We start from the raw sequence: 23,112 nt of genomic DNA, 5'->3' as shown, positions 1-23,112 counted from the left end.
GTGACATTTATTGGTTATCAAATGTGAAGGCAGCTTGTATTTTTAAGACAAAAGTCACTTGGTAATGAGGTATTACCCTTTTTGTAAGTTGGTAGATTTAATTTGCTAATATTTTCTTAAGAACTTTTAGTCTACATTCACTAAGGATACTGTTCTGCAGTTTGGTTTTGATATCAGGGTAACATCAAGACTAGTAAAACAAAATTGGAAATGTTTTCCTTTCTTTTTTCTAGAATAAATAATGTAAAATTGGTATTATTTCTTCCTTACATGTTTGATAGAATTTTCTTTTGAACTCATACAGGCTGAAGCTTCAGGTTTTAAACTGCAAATATTCAATTATAAAAAAACAGATACAGGGTATCCACTCTTCTGTGGACTTTAGTAATTTGTGTCTTTCAAGAAATTAGCTTCCTCTAGTTATCATATTTATTGCCACAAAGTTGTTCATAATATTTATTATTCTTGCAATGTCTGCTGGATTTGCAGCAATGTCCTCTCTTTCATTTCTGATAATGATAATTTGTGTCTAGCTAGAGGTTTACCAATTTTATTAATATATTCAAAGTTATATTGATTTTCTTCATCTTTTTATGTTCACTCATCTTTTTCATTTACTTTCTGCATATTTCAATTTGTTCTTTTTCTATTTTCTCAAGGTATACATATAATCATTGATTTAAACATTGTTCTTTTCTAATACAGGCGTTTCCCTCTAAGCATTGCTTTGCTGCACCCCAGAAATTCTTTTATATATTTTCACATTATTCAATTCAAAATATTTTTTATGTTTCTTTGTGATTCTCCTTTGATCTACGGGTATTTAGAAGAATGCTCTTTGACATATTTGGGGATTTGGGGAATAACTTTGTTATTAATTTTTAGTTTGATTTTGCTGTAGTCTGTAACTAGTTTCCTAGATTTGTTATAAGAAACTTAGTGTGAACTATGCCCAATATCCTGCATATTATGAAGACTTTTCAACTCAGGCTGGTGGGAATGCAAACTAAACTATCTCCCCGCCCTTTTGAGCCCTGGAAATTGTTTGGCCTACTGTGCTTTCCAGTGGATCTTTCCTTGGACTCCAGAGGCATGCCTCACATATGCACAGGTTAGCACTCAGCCAGAGATTTGAAGGCATCCCTAAGCAGATCTCCAGGTCTGGTCTGGGTTAGCTTCCTCCTCCCCAGTACTCTGCCACACAAGGTCCAGTCACCTCCTTCTCCCCAAATCCTGAGCTCTATTAAGACTGCTGGGCTGTTTATACTTCTTTCTGCACTAGACATGGAAACAGGCCTGAGACAGTTTCATAATGCTCACCTCACTTCTCTCCTTTCTGTGCTGCTTGTTGTCCCATATCTGAAGATGGCCACTCCCTTCCACCCTTTTTGCTAACTCTTCTAGTTGTTTCTGGAATGAAGGTAATTCAAGTCTATTTTCTCACCCTTAAGGTTTGGGTGGAATTTGTTCATTCTTATAATTTTACTTTCGTGGCTGCCTTCAAGATCTCAATATGCATCCCTAACCTTTTTATACAACCTTAAGATATTACTTTGACCACCTCCTTGACAACAACAGCATCTTATATCTATCTGAATCACAAAGTCTCTCCTTCTTTTTGGTCTATCATCTTCACATATTTCATTTATATACATGCTATCAATGCCACAAGACATTACCATCACTTCATCCTAAAAATCAGTATTATATTTACTCCCTTTCCGTTGTCATTCTTTCTGCCTGAAGAACTTCGTTTTGCATTTCTTGCTGAGTAAATGGAGATAATTTTACTCAGACTTTGTCTAAAAAGAAAACCTTTATTTTGCTTTTATTTCCAAAGGTTGTTCTCCTGAAGAGGGAATCTGAGGTTGGCAGTGTTTTTCTTTGTGCACCTTAATGATCTCAATCCACTCTGTTATGACTTTCATAGTTCCTGTTTTATAGCTATTAGTCTTACTGCTTGTCCTTAAAGGTAATATGTCTTTCTTCTTCAGGGACTTTACAGATTTTCACTTCATCTTTGATCTTCAGGAGTCTGACTGTGATATTCAAAGGAATGTTTTTCTTTTTCTTTTCCCTGCCAGGGGGTTCATTTGGCTTCTTGAATTTCTCAATTGATGTTATTCATTAGTTTTAAAAATTCTTGATCATTGTGTCTTGCACTGTTTCTTCTGCCCCATCCCCTGCCCCCTTTCTGGGATATTAACTACATGTGTATTTGGCCTTTTGAGTATGTCTCACATACTGTCTTTTCTATATGTACCTTCCTATGAATTTCAGTTTAGATGTTTCCCAATTGACCTGTCTTCAAATTTGTTAGTCTTCTTGTTTGCTGTGTTTAGTCTTCTATTAAACCCATCACATGAGCTGTTAATCAGATATTGTATTTTTGAGTTCTCGAATAACCATTTGATTGTTTTTGACTCTTATTTTCCAGTAATATTTTAAATGTCTTTTTCTCTTTTCTTTATTAAAAATGTTCCTTAAAAATCTTTGCATATAAACTTTAAAAAGGATTATTTATAAGACTGTTTCTTTTGTTCTTCTCATGATTATTAGTCACATGCTCTTGACTCTCCCCAAGTCTAGGAATGTACCCTCGCTATTTCTTTAGCAGTTAATCCATCTTTCCCCCTACTGGTACTGGGAGTTTTGGCCTGCTGTGACTTCACATTTCTTTCTTGGAAGCAGAAGTCCTTTCTTTCTTCTGGGATTTCTTTACCTTCAATGTAGGAATATTCAACTACCACTGCTTCTATTTATTGAGAAGCTGCTTGAATGTTGTTTACTACTGAGTGATTCTTTTTTTTTCTATTTCAATTTTATCATCAAAAGATCACAATAGCATTTCAGCTGCTCAAAAGTTATGCAGCCATTTCAGTTGCTGAGAATAGTGAACAAAAATGACCTTCAAATAAGGCTAACGTCAATGACACAAAAATCAGTAATTTTTTTATGCACAGAAATTCTCAAGAATATACACAGAGAGACACACAACTTGCTCTGTGGAAGAAAGAAAAAAAGAATTTGAAGAAATAAGACCTGGCCTAAGTATTTCTGTCATTTCCTAGATAAGTGACCTTAGGCAAATAATTTTTCTATTTTAAATCCTAGTTTTCAATTTATGTTTTTGCAAAGATGAAACAGCAATTTTTAAAAACTCTTATAAACAATAAGCACATTATAAGATGCCTTGCATAATATAATTGAGTTTCTTGATCTATATCTTAAAGCTTTAAATAAACATGAGGATGGGATGTAAGAGGTACACTGAGAAAAAAAAACTGACAACCAACAGTAAGGTAGGTATGACATTAAGGGAGGAATAAAACACTATTTTTAAAGTGGCAGTAAGAGCTCAGAGTGAGCCATTTAACTAATAGGCTTAAACAGCCCTTACTTATTTCTAGGGCTTCCCTTGTAGCTCAGTCAGTAAAGAGTCTGCCTGCAGTGCAGGAGACCTGGGTTCAATCCCTGGGTTGGGAAGATTCCCTGGAGAAGGAAATAGCAACCCATTCCAGTATCCTTGCCTGGAAAATCTCTTGGACAGAAGAGCCTGGTGGGCTGCAGTCCATGGGGTTGCAAAGAGTTGGGCACGACTGAGAGACTAACACTTAACTTACTTATTTCTAAGACACTGAAGCTATTTATCTCAACACAGCATAGTGATTGATATCTGTGACATGAAGCTTAAATCTGAAGGTAAATTATATCCTATGTATTATTATTAAAGGAATTCCTAATAAATTTTGGAAAGACTACAGTCAAACATGACTACAATAAAAATTCTAGTTGGGTGATCTGTAAGTGAATTAGTTTCTACTTAGGAACCAAAGCCTTCATATCATGTGACCTTAGAATGATTACATTTATGAATAAAATGAAGAACTGCATCACTAACTCACTCTTACTATTAGAACACATAGGAAAAGTATGATTTTTCAGAAGTCTTAGAAGAAAAGAAGTAATAGACTATGTTACAAAAAATGATCTCAGGAAAGGATAAAAATCAACACTCCAAGAATGACAAGATGATTACATGAAGAAAAGGTCAGAGATGTAACAAGATATTACTGAATAGCAAAAGAAACTGTATTCAATATCTTATTAAAAAAATAAAGGAAAGAAAAGGTCAGAGAGAGTGTATGGCATACGTTCCTAAAAGCAAGAAATCATCTGAAGAATGGGAGGGGAGGGTTGTGAAACAGTTAATATGCTAAGTTTAAGTGACATTTATAAAAATTACTGTGGGAAATACTGTAATTGAAATAAAACTGGACCAAAAATGGTTGTAAAACTATATTTCTGGATGAGTAAAAAAGATTACTACAGAGCTGATTATGGAAATAGACTAAAAATATCAGATTATAAAAAAATTTTCAAAAATAACTAGTTATAGGAAGTCAAGAACTAAATTGAAAAACAGGTATATGGTCTAACATAAAAGAAGAAAATCAGTACTTTGCTGTTGTTGAAAATGGAGACAAAATCACATTCTTTTTCACAGACTTCCATTATAATACAACTGTTCAGTTATTGTTCCCCTAAAACTTTAAAGTCAATAGAGAAGCAAAATAGTCTGATTTGTGTGTAAAGTAAGATTTCATTAGTTGTTAACTGTTATCATTTGCTAACTAAGCCTAAGTTATACCTCACTTAGGTTCTAAAACACTAATCTGAAAAGACCTCTGTAAAAACAATTTAAAAAGAATTTAGTTATCTTATGAACAAATCAATATACCTTAGCAAGTGATTTTACAATAGGATTCTCCATAATCCCCTTGAGGAAAATTAGGTCTATTTCTTCTGCTCCCGTAGATGAGGGCAGCTCCGTAAGGTTATCCAACACTTGCTGCATTGCTGCTGAGATAAAAGCAGTATTAAAAAAAAGAAGCAAACCTTAAATTCCAAACTATTATGAAATATGATTTTAAAATAAATCAAATAAAAATACATTAACAATAAACATTCTTGAAAAACACATTAGAAAAACTGAACTGTTAAACAGTATAAATTTCAAATTGACTTCCCATGAATTAGAAACAGGACAGGTTTTTACATGCAGTTTGGGCCTTTATCAGATTATCTAATACATACTTAGAAGTTTATACTTTCTTTTTATTTTTCATATTTTAAAAAATTGCTCAAGAAGAAACACAAAATTCTAAAAAACCAATAAAAAAATAAAAAGATTAGGTAATCAAGAAATTTCATTCCAACAAGCCCAGAATCAGATGACTTGACTATCGAATTTTATTAAACATTAAAGACTAAAATCATTACTTTACAAGCTTGAAAAAAAATGTAGAAGAGGAAGGAGCACTTTCCAACTATTCTGTGAGATCCTGAAACTAAATCCAGACAAAGACATCACAAGAAAACTACAGCCAATATCCTTTATAAGCACAGATGCAAAAATCTTTAATAAAATATTAGCAAACTGAATCCAGCAACATATGAAAAGGATTGTACACAATGACCTAGTAGATATCCCAGGAGTACATACAGCGTAGCTCATCAACATATGATAATCAATGTTATATACTATTACTAGAACAAAACCACATGGTATCTCAACAGGCACAGAAAAAGCATTTGACAAAATCAAATACCTTTTCATGCTAAAAAAATAAAAATTTGTCGAGGAACAGAAGGAAATTTTCCTTTGCTCAAGGGCATCTACAAAAACCCCATAGGTAACATCACACTTAATGATGAAAGGCTGAATGCTTTGCCATAGATCAGGAACAAGGCAAGGATGTCTACTCCTGTCATTTCTACTCAACATTGTACTGAAGGGTCTAGCCATGGCAGCTAGGCAACAAAAAGAAAAAGGCATCCAGACAAAAAAATGAATAAAACTTTCCCTTTTTGCCAATGATATGATCTCATATACAGAAAATCTTAAGGAATATATACAAAAAACTTTTTAGAACTAATAAATGAGCTCAGTAAGGTTGCAAAAAAGTACAAAAATCATTTGTACTTCTATACACTAGCAATAAACACTCTGAAAATGAAATTAACAAAACCATTCATTTTACAATAGCATTAAATCAATAAAATCATTAGAAACAAATGTAACAAAAGAAGTGCAGGATTTTACAGTGAAGCTATATTATATCACTGAAAGAATTAAAGACAAATAAATAAAAAGATACCAAATTTTAAGGATTAGAAGACTTAATATTGTTAAGATGGCAACAGGCCTCAAATTGATCGATAAGTTTAATGTAGTCCCTATTAAAATCTCAGTTTCCCTCACCCTCTTTGGTAGAAGTTGATAAGCAGATCCTAAAATTCATGTGGGAAATACAGTAAATCCAGTATAGCCAAACAATCCTCAAAAAGAACAAAGCTGGAAGACTCACTAGTAATCAAAACTGTGGTACCAGCATAAAGATAGACATATAACTGAGAATCCATAAATAAACCCATTCTATGGTTAATAGATTTACAACAAGAGTGGCAAGATAGTTCAAAGAAGAAAAGAACAGCCTTTTATTTGGGACAACTGGATATGCATTTGAAGAAGGTGAAGCTAGATTCCTACTACATTCAAAATCACAATCTTAATTTTATTCAGATTAGTTTTATTAATAAGTTTTTTTCCCTTGATGAATCTTTAGAATAAGTATACTAATACTGTAGTTTGTTTTTTTCATATTTTTATGAAAATAAAACATAAACATTGTAAAAAGACATTGTATTACTAAGTTGCTTATAATAAAACACAGTAGTTCTTTGTTTCATGCTGTCAGACTCCCTCCCAAATGATCCCATCCATAAGTAACTGCTTTGAATTTGCGGTTTCTTTTAATCATAACTATCACTGGATAATATGCTAATACTGCTACTTTTTGACATACTTATTTTAGGCATTATTTATTTTTGTTAGCATAGTACTAGCTAATCGTCAGAGAGGGCAGTGGCACCCCACTCCAGTGCTCTTGCCTGGAAGATCCCATAGGTGGAGGAGCCTGGTGGGCCGAAGTCCATGGGGTTGCTAAGAATCGGACAAGACTCAGCGACTTCACTTTCACTTTCCTGCATTGGAGAAGGCAATGGCAACCCACTCCAGTGTTCTTGCCTACAGAATCCCAGGGACAGGGGAGCCTGGTGGGCTGCCGTCTATGGGGTCGCACAGAGTCGGACACGACTGAAGCGACTTAGCATCATCAGCAGCAGCTAATCGTACTAGTAAAGCGTTTACTTTTCCCTCTCTGCAGACTGGCAATTTTTAAATAAAATCAACAGTTAGTGCTTTTCATATAGGACTCCTACAAGTTTCTCCCCACAATATTCCAACAAACTTCTCACATTTCTATCAGTAATTTTTCCAAATGCTCAAACAGAACTACTACCAACTTCTACCTTCATAAACTCTATCCTGAGTAGTCTTCTCTTGCACTTTAATTGGGACAGGTTCATCTTTAGGTCTCCGACTCAGTAGGAAGAAGTAAGTTACAATTTGGGAAGTAAAGAGGTGAATGGGAGAAAAATGTGCATTTACAACAAGCAGAAAGAAAACTGATATGGAGCTAAGATGAAGTCGACACTAGGAAATAAAGAATATAAGCAAAGTCTACTTCATAATTTTGCTTGAGGTCCAAAGTGTACTCTGGGCAGGGAACAACAGAACCAACAATCTTCAGAAGTATTAGTATTTTTACCCTGTGGCTATAAATGTAGTCAGCTCTACTTTTCATAAGTATTTTTTTTTATGAGGACTTTTTTCTTTCGACATTCTACATTTGCCTTTATTTTTATTATGGAAAATTCCAAACATATACAAAAAAGATACTACAGCAAACCCAATAATTATCAGCTCTAACAATTAGCAACTCATGGCCAATTTTGTTTCATACTCCTATATACTTTCTGTCCTACGTTAACTTTGAGGCAAATCCCAAATACCATATTTGAGTGTTTATGTGTAAAAGATCAGGACTCTTTTTTTTAAAATAATGTAACAATACTGTTAGCACATCTAATAAAATAACAATAATTCCTTAATATCATCAAACATCTAGCTGGTGTTAAAACTGCCAGTTGTATAGAAGATTTTGTTTTAATATATCTTTTATATTGGTTCTTGAGATGTTTAAATTTTTGTATTTTATGCTTAATTAAACAGAAAGAAAAGTGGCAGAGACTGTGAAATATATCCTTGGTTATTTTGAAGATCTTTATAAGTTGTTACTGATTTTTTAATATATGAAATCTAAACAAAAACTTATAAGCCAGTCATATCCCATGTTGTGAAAGGGAATCTAGAGTTGCCAAACATTCCCAAACTAATTTTTATATTTAATAGAGTTTTAATAAAACTGGGCTTCCCTGATAGCTCAGTTGGTGAAGAATCCACCTGCAATGCAGGAGATGCTGGTTTGATTCCTGGATCAGGAAGATCCCCTGGCGAAGGGCTAGGCTACCCACTCCAGTATTCTTGGACGTCCCTGGTGGCTCAGCTGGTAAAGAGTCCACCTGCAATGTGGGAGACCTGGGTTCGATCCCTGTGTTGGGAAGATCCCCTGGAGAAGGGAGAGGCTACCCACTCCAGTATTCTGGCCTGGAGAATTGCATGAGTTGTATAGTCCATGGGACTGCAAAGAGTCAGACACGGCTGAGTGACTTTCACTTTCACTTAATAAAACTACCATAGATCCCCTAAATAACCATGTTTTCAGGCTAATCCTGGCTTGGTCTTCCCCCGATTCACTAGGAAAATGACCTGGACGGTGAGCTCCAGGGAACTTGGGCTGAGGAGGCAGGGTAGTAGGGTAAACTGCTGCAGTTCAGCACAGGTTAGGGAAGCCAGTCTGGGTGAATGGTGTGCTGGTTAAGGTTGACAAGAATCTGGTATGTGTACTGCTATTAATTTTTGTGAAAAAGTAAATCATAAGATTCATAATGAAATCTTGAAATTGACCTCATATCCCTAGAGGCCTCATGCCCCCAAAGACTTCAAAGAGGAGATGATATCTGAGTATCCCAGACTCTGGGATATCAAGTACAAACCTTGCCTCCTCATGAAGGATGGTCCAAGACTGCTACAGCTGGAAGTCAGAACTGCTACAATTATCTGCACAGGATGAAACCTCGCCACCATCTGTGTCTCTGAAAACCTACTTCAAGCTGACAGCCAGAATCCTTATTCCTTAATGGGCAAGATTTTTGGATCCCATCTGCTACATCTTCTGAAACACTAACACTCTTTTCAAGGGTATATGCAAAGCCCTCACTGATACCTTGCTGGATGTCGAGACAGCCTATGGGACACAGGACTCTTTCTGTGGCCAGAAAGAGTACCAAAACTTTCAGGAGGCCCTGACTGAGCTAGTGCCTGTGGTCAAATCTCAAAGTGGGAGCTCTCAGCACACCACCAGTCAATAGCCAAAACCTAACCCAGTGGCCCAACAACCAACAGGTGACACACCTCCGCTACAGTGAGAAGAGTAAACATATGCTTCTCAAACCGAAGATCTTGAAGGAAGCTACAGTGGACAGCATGGATTTTAACTGCTCAGGTCCACTTATATGTGGATTATTTTCAAGAAATATGTACTAGAGTACTAAACATCTGTTGCTAGTTGAGTCTGCCAACACGGAACTGCAGAGACAGTATAAAGGGATTTTCCACTGTGCAGAGGGTGGGTGGCCTTAATCACCTGTGCTGTTGAAGGGTCAACTGTGTAACACATTGGGGAGCATTCTGTGATGGAACTGAAGGACTCTCACGGAAGACTGAGACAGACCAACTGCATTGTGCTTGCCAGGCAGCCCAGGTCATTGGATTCTGAAGGCCCAGACTGGACCAGCCAAAGCCCCACTGAGTCCAGACCTTTTAGAGCTCATACCTAGAGGACCACTCTCTAGCACTTTCTTATGAGCAGTTTCAGAACATCTGATAAGGCTTTACTGTCTCCTGGTAGAGCTCTTTTCTGGAGTTGAATTCAGATGTCATTCTTAATGTTCCTATCAAAAAATTCTCACTTAGTTTACCTACCCTGTTCCAGGTTATTTAATCACAATGGTGAGAGTTGAGGTGAGGGGTCTTGGAATTTTCCCTATCTTCCCCTTTTGAATGAAAACTGGGTTTTGGGTGTCTCAGAGTTGACAGGCAGGAAAGGCAGAGAGAAACTGGTGAGGAGGTTAGGTGAAGTGGTGAGTGCGGGTGCAACAATCCACCCTGGTGCTCTAGTTGCACCAGGAGGTCAAACCTGAAAGCATCTGCCCTGACACCTTCATTTCATACTCTGCTGTGAATAAAATAAATAATGTTCTAATACCTGGCATAATCCCATCTCCCTCACTTGTTGGGATATTATTGGACAGTGTGAAGAAACAATTGCCCCTAACAAGCCAATTCACTGGCTTATAAATTAGTGATCTAATAACATGATCAAAAAATAAAATAGTTCTTTTTAATTAAGTCATCCTAAAAGCATATCAAAGATACACAAGAAAATATGCAAAAATTATAACAAGGAGCAGCGAGAGAATTAACCTTATAAACTATTAAAACATTAATTAGATCTATAATAAGCACTCTAACATGGATTACCATAAGGCAACTCTTACACATAAAACCTCAATACATGAAACAGAAAGCTGTTTCATATAGTGAGAATGCTACAAAGCTGAGTTGGATCCAGAGAAGCAGGGAAGTGTCCCATTTTACTCAGAGATTCCAGGAAGAAAGGAAAGTCCCAAAACTCAGAAGGTAAGTTTCCTACAAGTTTCACTCCTCCTCCTCTATTAAAGAGGATGGACTCTAATCAGAAGCTAGATTCAATGACATACAAATGGGATTCCTAAGTAAACTAGAGAAAAATTAATATATTTAATCTATACCCTTCAAAAAAATATGAACAAAACAAGAATAACTAAACATGAAAACTAAAAGCAAGAATGTAACTCACCAAGTTGCAAGGAGAGATAAGAAAGCCTTCCTCAGCAATCAACACAAAGAAAGAGAGGAAAACAACAGAATTGGAAAGACTAGAGATCTCTTCAAGAAAATTAGAGATACCAAGGGAACATTTCATGCAAAGATGGGCACAATAAAGGACAGAAATGGTATGGACCTAACAGAAGCAGAAGATATTAAGAAGAGATGGCAAGAATACACAGAAGAACTGTACAAAAAAGATCTTCACAACCCAGATAATCACGATGGTGTGATCACTCACACTCACCTAGAGCCAGACATTCTGGAATGTGAAGTCAGGCGGGCCTTAGGAAGCATCACTACGAACAAAGCTAGTAGAGGTGATGGAATTCCAGTTGAGCTATTTCAAATCCTGAAAGATGACGCTGGAAAGTGCTGCACTCAATATGCCAGCAAATTTGGAAAACTCAGCAGTGGCCACAGGACTGGAAAAGGTCAGTTTTCATTCCAATCCCAAAGAAAGGCAATGCCAAAGAATGCTCAAACTACCACACAATTGCACTCATCTCACATGCTAGTAAAGTAATGCTCAAAATTCTCCAAGCCAGGCTTCAGCAATACATGAACTGTGAACTTCTAGATGTCCAAGCTGGTCTTAGAAAAGGCAGAGGAACCAGAGATCAAATTGCCAACATCTGCTGGATCATCGAAAAAGCAAGAGAGTTCCAGAAAAGCATCTATTTCTGCTTTATTGACTATGCCAAAGCCTTTGACTGTGGATCACAATAAACTGTGGAAAATTCTGAAAGAAATGGGAATACCAGACCACCTGACCTGCCTCTTGAGAAACCTATATATAGGTCAGGAAGCAACAGTTAGAACTGGACATGGAACAATAGACTGGTTCCAAATAGGAAAAGGAGTACGTCAAGGCTGTATATCGTCACCCTGTTTATTTAACTTATATGCAGAGTACATCATGAGAAACGCTGGGCTGGAAGAAGCACAAGCTGGAATCAAGATTGCCAGGAGAAATATCAATAACCTCAGACATGCAGATGACACCACCCTTATGGCAGAAAGTGAGGAGGAACTAAAAAGCCTCTTGGTGAAAGTGAAAGTGGAGAGTGAAAAAGTTGACTTAAAGCTCAACATTCAGAAAACTAAGGTCATGGCATCTGGTCCCACCATTTCATGGGAAATAGATGGGGAAACAGTGGAAACAATGAGACTATTTTTCTGGGCTCCAAAATCACTGCAGATGGTGATTGCAGCCATGAAATTAAAAGACGCTTACTCCTTGGAAGGAAAGTTATGACCAACCTAGATAGCATATTCAAAAGCAGAGATATTACTTTGCCAACAAAGGTGTATCTAGTCAAGGCTATGGTTTTTCCAGTGGTCATGTATGGATGTGAGAGTCGGACTATAAAGAAAGCTGAGCACTGAAGAATTGATGCTTTTGAACTGTGGTGTTGGAGAAGACTCTTGAGAGTCCCTTGGACAGCAAGGAGATCTAAGCAGTCCATCCTAAAGGAGATCAGTCCTGGGTGTTCACTGGAGGGACTGATGCTGAAGCTGAAACTCCAATACTTTGGCCACCTGATGCGGAAAGCTGACTCACTTGAAAAGACCCTGATGCTGGGAGGGATTGGGGGCAGGAGGAGAAGGGGACGACAGAGGATGAGATGGTTGGATGGCATCACCTACTTGATGGACATGGGTTTGGGTGGACTCCGGGAGTTGGTGATGGACAGGGAGGCCTGGCATGCTACGGTTCATGGGGTCGCAAAGAGTTGGACATGACTGAGCGACTGAACTACCTGAACTGAATTTCAAGAAACATTAACTGCCAAAGAAACAGGCTTACTTCTTATTAGGAGGTTATTTAAAAAAAGGGGGGGAGGGTGGGAGAAAGAAAAAAGAAAGAGCCAAAGAAAGAACAAGATTAAATTAAATTAGTGTGTGGGGGGCGGGGTTAGGAGTGGGGATTGCAAGAATCAAACTGAAGAATTTTCCCACTAGAAAGGGCAATGAGAGAAAAAGCATGGAAAACCTGTTATGGATCATGAAAAACTAGGAGAAGGAATTAAGAGGGAAAGCAGAAATTAATCCTAGAGGAAAAAAAAATAGCCATAGATCTGATCATTACACTGGCTGTTTCAAAAGGCAAATAAAAAAAAGGCTGATACTCGGCTAGTGTGACTAATAAAAGACAAGACACAAATAACTTCAGAAATGTAACAAAAAAATAACTGCAGGCATAAGATATAAAAGAAAACACAATGAACAACTTTATTTAAAAATGTAGTCAAGCAAGGATTTTTTAGTGAAATGTCAATTACTGAAATTTAGGAAAAAGGTAAAAATTGAAACAGATCATAATGGAAGAAATTCAAAAGGTTTTCAAAGATCTACCATTTAAAAAAGACATTAGGCCTAGATAGGTTTGAGAATAAGTTGTACCAAACCTTTAAGAAAGAGATTTATTCACATTTTAAAGCAAAACACAGGAGGAGATCAAAAGCCTTCTGAGTTCTATATGGATTTCAAAATTCAATAAAAAGTATATATTAATACTAAACTCCATATGAGTATATATGCATATATCCCAAACAACATATTAGCAAAATGAATCTAACAATGTCTTAAAAAATAACAACACACAAGCACAGTTTACCCTAGTAATGTAAAGATAATTTAACACTGTGCGTGCATATATGAGAAGTCGCTTCAGTCGTGTCCAACTCTGTTACCCCATGGACTGTAGCCTGCTAGGCTCCTCTATACACAGGATTCTCCAGGAAAGAATACTGGAGTGGGTTGCCATGCCCTCCCTCCAGGGGATCCTCCTGACCCAGGGATCAAAGCCATGTCTTTTACGTTTCCTGCATTGGCAGGCAGGTTTTTTTACCACTAGTGCCACCTAGGAAGCCCAGTTTAACTTTAAAATATATAATATAATTTAATATATATGACAGTATACCACCCTCAATGCTTCAAATACAAGAAATAAAATTTAATATTCCTAATGGAAAATGAGGTCAGGGGCAGCGGCCCAGAGTACCAGACTGTGACGGTGCACGAAAGGCCAAGAGGAGCTACTCTGTGTCCGAGGTCGGGGGGTGGGGGTGGGGTGCCGGCCGAGAGGAGATACCCATCGTCCGAGGTCGGGGGGGGGGGGGCGGGTGGGGGGCGGCTGAGAGGAGTTACCCCACGTCCGAGGTCAGGGGCCGCGACGACAGGAGTTACCCCGCGTCCGAGGTTAGGGGCCGCGACGAGAGGAGTTACTCCGCGTCCGAGGCCAGCGGCGGTGGGCGGGAGGAGCTACTCCACGCCCCCACGCCCTAGGCCAGTGACGGTGGCCGGGAGGATCAACCCCACGTACAAGGAGCCGTACAAGGAGCCGTGGCTACGCGGGCGCAGGAGGGCCTAGAGGAGCTATTCCACGTTGAAGGTCAGGAAGGGCGGCGGTCAGGAGATACCCCTCGTCCAAGGTAAGGAGCAATGGCTGCGCTTTGCTGGAGCAGCCGTGAAGAGATACCCCACGCCCTAGGTAAGAGAAACCCAAGTAAGACTGTAGGTGTTGCAAGAGGGCATCAGAGGGCAAACGCACTGAAACCATACTCAAAGAAAACTAGTCAATCTAATCACACTAGGACCACAGCCTTGTCTAACTCACTGAAACTAAGCCATGCCCGTGGGGCAACCCAAGATGGGCGGGTCATGGTGGAGAGGTCCACTGGAGAAGGAAATGGCAAACCACTTCAGTATTTTTGCCTTGAGAACCCCATGAACAGTATGAAAAGGCAAAATGATAGGATACTGAAAGAGAAACTCCCCAGGTCAGTAGGTGCCCACTATGATACTGGAGATCAGTGGAGAAATAACTTCAGAAAGAATGAAGGGATGGAGCCAAAGCAAAAACAATACCCAGCTGTGGATGTGACTGGTGACAGAAGCAAGGTCCGATGCTGTAAAGAGCAATACTGCATAGGAACCTGGAATGTCAGGTCCATGAATCAAGGCAAATTGGAAGTGGTCAAACAAGAGATGGCCAAGAGTGAATGTTGACAGTCTAGGAATCAGCGAACTGAAATGGACTGGAACAGGTGAATTTAACTCAGATGACCATTATATCTACTACTGCGGGCAAGAATCCCTCAGAAGAAATGGAGTAGCCATCATGGTCAACAAAAGAGTCCGAAATGCAGTACTTGGATGCAATCTCAAAAACGACAGAATGATCTCTGTTCGTTTCCAAGGCAAACCATTCAATATCACAGTAATCCAAGTCTATGCCCCAACCAGTAACACTGAAGAAGCTGAAGTTGAACGGTTCTATGAAGACCTACAAGACCTTTTAGAACTAACACCCCAAAAAGATGTCCTTTTCATTATACGGGACTGGAATGCAAAAGCAGGAAGTCAAGAAATACCTGGAGTAACAGGCAAATTTGGCCTTGGAATACGGAATGAAGCAGGGCAAAGACTAATAGAGTTTTGCCAAAAAAATGCACTGGTCATAACAAACACCCTCTTCCAACAACACAAGAGAAGACTCTACACATGGGCATCACCAGATGGTCAACACCGAAATCAGATTGATTATATTCTTTGCAGCCAAAGATGGAGACACTCTATACAGTCAGCAAAAACAAGACCAGGAGCTGACTGTGGCTCAGACCATGAACTCTTTATTGCCAAATTCAGACTTAAATTGAAGAAAGTAGGGAAAACCACTATACCATTCAGGTATGACCTAAATCAAATCCCTTATGATTATACAGTGGAAGTGAGAAATAGATTTAAGGGCCTAGATCTAATAGATAGAGTGCCTGATGAACTATGGAATGAGGTTCATGACACTGTACAGGAGACAAGGATCAAGACCATCCCCATGGAAATGAAATGCAAAAAAGCAAAATGGCTGTCTGGGGAGACCTTACAAATAGCTGTGAAAAGAAGAGAAGCAAAAAGCAAAGGAAAAAAGGAAAGATATAAACATCTGAATGCATAGTTCCAAAGAATAGCAAGAAGAGATAAGAAAGCCTTCTTCAGTGATCAATGCAAAGAATTAGAGGAAAACAACAGAATGGGAAAGACTAGAGATCTCTTCAAGAAAATCAGAGATACCAAAGGAACATTTCATGCAAAGATGGGCTCGATAAAGGACAGAAATGGTATGGACCTAACAGAAGCAGAAGATATTAAGAAGAGATGGCAAGAATACACAGAAGAACTGTACAAAAAAGATCTTCATAACCCAGATAATCACGATGGCGTGATCACTGACTAGAGCCAGACATCCTGGAATGTGAAGTCAAGTGGGCCTTAGAAAGCATCACTATGAACAAAGCTAGTGGAGGTGATGGAACTCCAGTTGAGCTATTTCAAATCCTGAATGATGATGCTGTGAAAGTGCTGCACTCAATATGCCAGCAAATTTGGAAAACTCAGCAGTGGCCACAGGACTGGAAAAGGTCAGTTTTCATTCCAATCCCAAAGAAAGGCAATGACAAAGAATGCCCAAACTACCGCACAATTGCATTCATCTCACACGCTGGTAAAGTAATGCTCAAAATTCTCCAAGCCAGGCTTCAGCAATATGTGAACCATGAACTTCCTGATGTTCAAGCTGGTTTTAGAAAAGGCAGAGGAACCAGAGATCAACTTGCCAACATCCGCTGGATCATGGAAAAAGCAAGAGAGTTCCAGAAAAACATCTATTTCTGCTTTATTGACTATGCCAAAGCCTTTGACTGTGTGGATCACAATCAACTGTGGAAAATTCTGAAAGAGATGGGAATACCAGACCACCTGATCTGCCTCTTGAGAAATTTGTATGCAGGTCAGGAAGCATCAGTTAGAACTGGACATGGAACAACAGACTGGTTCCAAATAGGAAAAGGAGTATGTCAAGGCTGTATATTGTCACCCTGTCTATTTAACTTATATGCAGAGTAGATCATGAGAAACGCTGTACTAGAAGAAACACAAACTGGAATCAAGATTGCCGGGAGAAATATCAATAACCTCAGATATGCAGATGACACCACCCTTATGGCAGAAAGTGAAGAGGAACTAAAAAGCCTCTTGATGAAGGTGAAAGTGGAGAGTGAAAAGTTGGCTTAAAGCTCAACATTCAGAAAACGAAGATCATGGCATCCGGTCCCATCACTTCATGGGAAATAGATGGGGAAACAGTGGAAACAGTGTCAGACTTTATTTTTCTGGGCTCCAAAATCACTGCAGATGGTGACTGCAGCCATGAAATTAAAAGACACTTACTCCTTGGAAGGAAAGTTATGACCAACCTAGATAGCATATTCAAAAGCAGAGACATTACTTTGCCAACAAAGGTCCGGCTAGTCAAGGCTATGGTTTTTCCTGTGGTCATGTATGGATGTGAGAGTTGGACTGTGAAGAAGGCTGAGCGCCAAAGAATTGATGCTTTTGAACTGTGGTGTTGGAGAAGACTCTTGAGAGTCCCTTGGACTGCAAGGAGGTCCAACCAGTCCATTCTGAAGGAGATCAGCCCTGGGATTTCTTTGGAAGGAATGATGCTGAAGCTGAAACTCCAGTACTTTGGCCACCTCATGCGAAGAGTTGACTCATTGGAAAAGACTCCGATGCTGGGAGGGATTGGGGGCAAGAGGAGAAGGGGACGACAGAGGATGAGATGGTTGGATGGCATCACTGACTCGATGGACGTGAGTCTGAGTGAACTCTGGGAGTTGGTGATGGACAGGGAGGCCTGGAGTGCTCCGATTTATGGGGTCGCAGAGTCAGACACGACTGAGCAACTGATCTGATCGGAAAATCTTACCATTAAATGACTAGAAGAAAACCAGAATAATTTTATATCAGAATCTGTACGAAGCATTATCCTTAATGGAGAAACGTCAGAAGCTTCACCATTAAAGTCAAGGACAAGACAAGAATATCCACTAAGATTCAGATCAGATCAGATCAGATCAGTCGCTCAGCTGTGTCCGACTCTTTGCGACCCCATGAATTACAGCACGCCAGGCCTCCCTGTCCATCACCAATTCCCGGAGTTCACTCAGACTCATGTCCATCGAGTCAAGATGCCATCCAGCCATTTCATCCTCTGTCGTCCCCTTCTCCTCCTGCCCCCAATCCCTCCCAGCATCGGAGTCTTCTCCAATGAGTCAACTCTTTGCATGAGGTGGCCAAAGTACTGGAGTTTCAGCTTTAGCATCATTCCTTCCAAAGAAATCCCAGGGTTGATCTCTTTCAGAATGGACTGGTTGGACGTCCTTGCAGTCCAAGGGACTCTCAAGAGTCTTCTCCAACACCACAGTTCAAAAGCATCAATTCTTTGGTGCTCAGCCTTCTTCACAGTCCAACTCTCACATCCATACATGACCACAGGAAAAACCATAGCCTTGACTAGACAAACCTTTGTTGGCAAAGTAATGTCTCTGCTTTTGAATATGCTATCTAGGTTGGTCATAACTTTCCTTAAGATTACTACTTTTGAAATCTCTACTGAATGTTTTAATCAACGTAGAAAGATGTTACAAAAGAAACAAACATACACAGGTTATAGCTATCTACTTAGGAGAAAGACTAAGGAATCAACTGAAAAATTATTGAAGTTATAAGAGTTTGACTTGTGTCTTGGTAGACACAAGAGCAATATAGAAAAATCAAAAGTTTTTCTAAATAACAGTAAAAACCAATTAAAAAACATCACTGAGAGAAAGAAACTACATTCACGACAGCAACAAAATTTACAAATAAGAAATAAGGCTAAAATAGAAATGTTCAGATAGATATGCAATAAATATAAAATATACTAAAGGATACTTGGGCTTCCCTGGTGGCTTAGATGGTAAAGTGCCTGACTAATGTGGGAGACCTGGGTTCAATTCCTGGGTAGGGAAGATCCCCTGGAGAAGAGAACTGCAAACCATTCCAGTATTCTTGCCTGGAGAATTCCAAGGACAGAGGAGCCTGGCATTCTCTAGTTGCAAAGAGTCGGAAACAACTGAGCAACTAACACACACACACACACACAAAGGATATTTAAAATAAATAAATGAAGAGACCATGTTCTGGCATAGGACAATCCAATTCTATAAAAATATTAATTCTCTCCAAAACATTTCATACGAAAAAAATGAATGAATAAATCCTAACAAATTCCAACAGGATTTTGTGGTAAAGCTATTCTAAAATTTACTTGAAAGAGAAAATATGTAAAACCAGCCAATATGTTTGTAAAAAATCACGTGTAAAGAAGGTGCTGGTGCTATCACATATAAAAACATTATAAATTAAACTGGTGTGGTATTGGCACAGTAACAGAGAAATCCTGACAAGCTAAATAGGATTTAATATATGCAGAAGGTGACATTTCAAATCATTGGGGGGTAGGCTTCAGTTAGATATGGTAGATTGACTACTTAAGTTTATAGTCTTTCCCTCTAGAATCTCTATTAAAACAGAAGCAAAGTAATAATAAAGTTTTTTTTTTTTTAACCCATAAGAATAAAGAGGGAAGAAAAGAAATAAAATAGCAAAAATATTTGAAAGTTTGGAAGTGATAGGAAGAGAAACTGAACTGGAGTAAAGGAAGCAGTAGATTCCACCTCCTAAATATTTCTGCAATCAAAAAATTTCTTCCCATCATGAGTCCTAGCTATCATCATTTTTTGCCCAGACTATATAAGAGCTTCCTACACACATTCACATATGTACATATACACACACAAGAGCTTCTTACACATACACACATACACATCTCTCACCCACAAGATATTTATTACAATGTAAATTATATGGCCTCTAAGTCTTTAAAATATATTGCTAATTTCAACAATCTGTACCAACCTTTGTGGCTTTAGCCACCACAATCTTTCCCCTGTCCTGATGTAAACAACTCCTAACTTAACATCACCTTTGTGAACTTAATTCATACAGGTCCTTCAGAAGCAAAATTCCTATATGTCCTTGGAGGCTCCAATTAGGGTGAATTCTTCTAATGCACATTTTTGTAGTAGTCTAAGCTTTATAACTCTGATAAAACAAATGATGTTGATAAGTATTTATTTACTGTATAATTTTCTTTCTAAACTCTTAAGTAATAAGCACAGAAATCTTATCTGTCCTGTTCAAATCTATATTCTCAGCAACTAGCCCACAGTGTGGTACATCACAAGTTCTCAGTAACAGAGTTTCAATCACAAAAATGTAACATTTTTCTGTTACCAAAAATAAAGAATTGCTTTCAAGTTATATGAGCTTCCCTGGTGGCTCAAACAATAAAGAATCCACCTGCAATGCAGGAGACCTGGGTTCAATTCCTGGATTGGGAAGATCCACTGGAGAAGGAAATAGCTACTCACTCCTGTATTCTTGCCTGTAGAATTCCATGGAGAGAAGCCTGATGGGCTATAGTCCATGGGGTCGCACAGAGTTGGACACACCTGAGCAACTAACACTTAAACACTTTCACTTTCAAGTTATATATTGTTATTTATAAATAAAACTTCCATATAAAACAGAATCAGATAAATATGGTATAGTTTACAAAGCAATAATCTTAAAGCTATTAACTTTCTACAAACTGTATAATAAGCCACAAAGATAGAAATGCTACCTTTTCAATGTTTAGTCTACTAAAATGGCAAGCTTTTACAGAAGCACTACTTACACATAAACATATTTCTAACTTTTTACAATATCATTCAGTAAAAAGACATAAAATAAAAATTTTTATTAAAATTTAATAGAAGTTCACCAGTAAAGGCAAACATAATGGTAGGAAGTCATCCACACACAAATATGGTATCAAAACCAATGACTGTGAGAAGAGAACACAAATGCAGGGCATTAGAAATGCAATTGAAATCAAAACACCAGCAACTTAAAACAATCTTGCTGATATATAGACAGCTATATCAAAACCTAGTAACCACAAACTAAAAATCTACTAGATATACACACAAAAAAGAAAAAGGAATCCAAACATAACACTAAAGTTAGTCATCAAATCACAAGAGGACAAAAGAGGAAGGCTAGAAAAACAAATCCAAAGCAATTAATAAAATGGCAATAAGAACATACACATCAATAATTACCTTAAATTTAAGTGGATTAAATGCTCCAACCAAACGACATAGACAAGTGGAATAAAGACAAAAACAAGACCCATATATATGCTATCTATAAGAAAATCACTTCAGATCTAAGGACACACACAGAATGAAATTGAGGGGATGGAAAAAGGTATCCCATGCAAATGGAAATCAAAAGTAAACTTGAGTAGCGACACAGTTATCAGAAAAATGACGACTTTAAAATAAAGATTTATAAGATAAAGAAAACAATACATAATGGTCAAGGAATCAATCCAAGAAGATAAGTCAATTGTAAATATGCACCCAAAGGAGCACCAAAATATATAAGGCAAATACTAATAACCATAACAGGAGAAAGCAACAATAATACATTAATTGTGGGGGCTATTAAGACCCAACTTTCAACAATAGATCATCCAGACAGAAGATCAAAAAGAAAATACAGGCCTCTGGAACCTATTATACAGAGTGAAGTAAGCCAGAAAGAAAAACACCAATACAGTATACTAACGCATATATATGGAATTTAGAAAGATGGTAACAATAACCCTGTGTACGAGACAGCGAAAGAGACACTGATGTATAGATCAGTCTTATGGACTCTGTGGGAGAGGGAGAGGGTGGGGAGATTTGGGAGAATGGCATTGAAACATGTATAATATCATGTATGAAACGAGTCGCCAGTCCAGGTTCGATGCACAATACTGGATGCTTGGGGCTGGTGCACTGGGACGACCCAGAGGGAGGGTATGGGGAGGGAGGAGGGAGGAGGGTTCAGGATGGGGAACACAGGTATACCTGTGGCAGATTCATTTTGATATTTGGCAAAACTAATACAATATTGTAAAGTTTAAAAATAAAATTAAAAAAAAAAAAAAAGAAAAAAAAAAGAAAATATAGGCCTTAAATGACACATTAGATCAGATCTACTTAACTGATATTTAGAGAGCATTTCATCCCAAAGCAGCAGAATACACATTCTTCTCAAGTGCACATGGAACATTTTCCAGGACTGATCACATGCTGGGGCTACAGAGCAAGCCTCAGTAAATTTAAGAAAACTGAAATGATATTAAGCATCTTTTCTGACCACAACACTGTAAGATTATAAATCAACTACAAGAAAAAATAGCTAAGAAAATACAAACACATGGAGCCTAAGCATTATGCTAAATTACCAATGGATCACCGAAGAAATCAAAGAGAAAATTAAAAAATACTTAGAGACAAATGAAAAGGAAAGCATAATGATCCAAAACCAATGGGATGTGGCTAAACTAGTTCTAAGAGGGAAATTTATAACAACACAATCTTACCTCAGGAAATAAGATCACAAATAAACAACCTAATCTTACACCTAAAGCAACTAGAGAAAGAACAACAAACACAACCCAAAGTTAGTAGAAGGAAAGAAATCATATAGATATGTGCAAAAATAAATGAGATGCTAAGAAAACAGAAAAGATCAATGAAATTAAAAGTTAGTTCTTTGAAGGGACAAAATTGATAAGCCTTTAACTACACTCATCAAGGAAAAAAAGGAGCTCAAATGACTATAGTCAGAAATGAAAATGGAGAAGTTAACATGGACACCACAGAAATACAAAGGATCACTCAGTTGTGTCCAACTCTTTGCAACCCCAGGGACTGCAGCACGCCAGGCTTCCCTCTCCATCAGAGACTATTAATACTACAACCAACTATATGCTAATAATAAAATGGATAACCTGGAAGAAAAGGAAAAATTCTTAAAAAGGTTCAATCTCCCAAGACTGAATCAGGAAGACAGAGAAAATATGAACAAACCAATCACAAGTACTGAAATCGAAACTGTTATTAAAAAACTCCTAACAAACAAAAGTCCAGGGCCAGATTACATTACAGGTAAGTTCTATCAAACATTTAGAGAAGAGTTAACACCTATCCTTCTGGAACTATTTAAAAAAAAACTGCAGAGGAATACTTCCAAACTCATTCTATGAAGTCACTATCACCCTGATACCAAAACCAGACAAAGACACCACAAAAAGAGAATTACAGGCCAGTGTCACTGATGAACACAGATGCAAAAATCCTCTAGAGAATACCAGCAATCCAAATCCAACA

General features: G+C 38.0%; 1 protein-coding gene and 1 pseudogene across 7 annotated transcripts in view; one reads left to right on the top strand and one right to left on the bottom strand.

Moving 5' to 3' along the window:
• The window catches only part of MPP6 (membrane palmitoylated protein 6), a 135,552-nt gene that overhangs the window by 65,805 nt on the left and 46,635 nt on the right, over nucleotides 1-23,112 (bottom strand). For 6 of the 7 annotated variants that reach the window (XM_027539346.1, XM_027539347.1, XM_027539349.1 and 3 more), the window contains one exon: nucleotides 4,742-4,860. In XM_027539346.1, the coding sequence (XP_027395147.1) occupies nucleotides 4,742-4,860 (119 nt within the window). Of the gene's footprint in view, nucleotides 1-4,741; nucleotides 4,864-23,112 lie in introns of all 7 variants that reach the window. The other variant, XM_027539348.1, reaches the window with a different exon arrangement.
• LOC113891375 lies at nucleotides 8,788-10,954 on the top strand (annotated as a pseudogene).

Source organism: Bos indicus x Bos taurus, chromosome 4 (assembly GCF_003369695.1).
Source record: "Bos indicus x Bos taurus breed Angus x Brahman F1 hybrid chromosome 4, Bos_hybrid_MaternalHap_v2.0, whole genome shotgun sequence".
Taxonomy (NCBI): Eukaryota; Metazoa; Chordata; class Mammalia; order Artiodactyla; family Bovidae; genus Bos; species Bos indicus x Bos taurus.
Note: the sequence above shows the minus strand (reverse complement) of the source record. Positions and strands in the feature narration are given on the sequence as shown.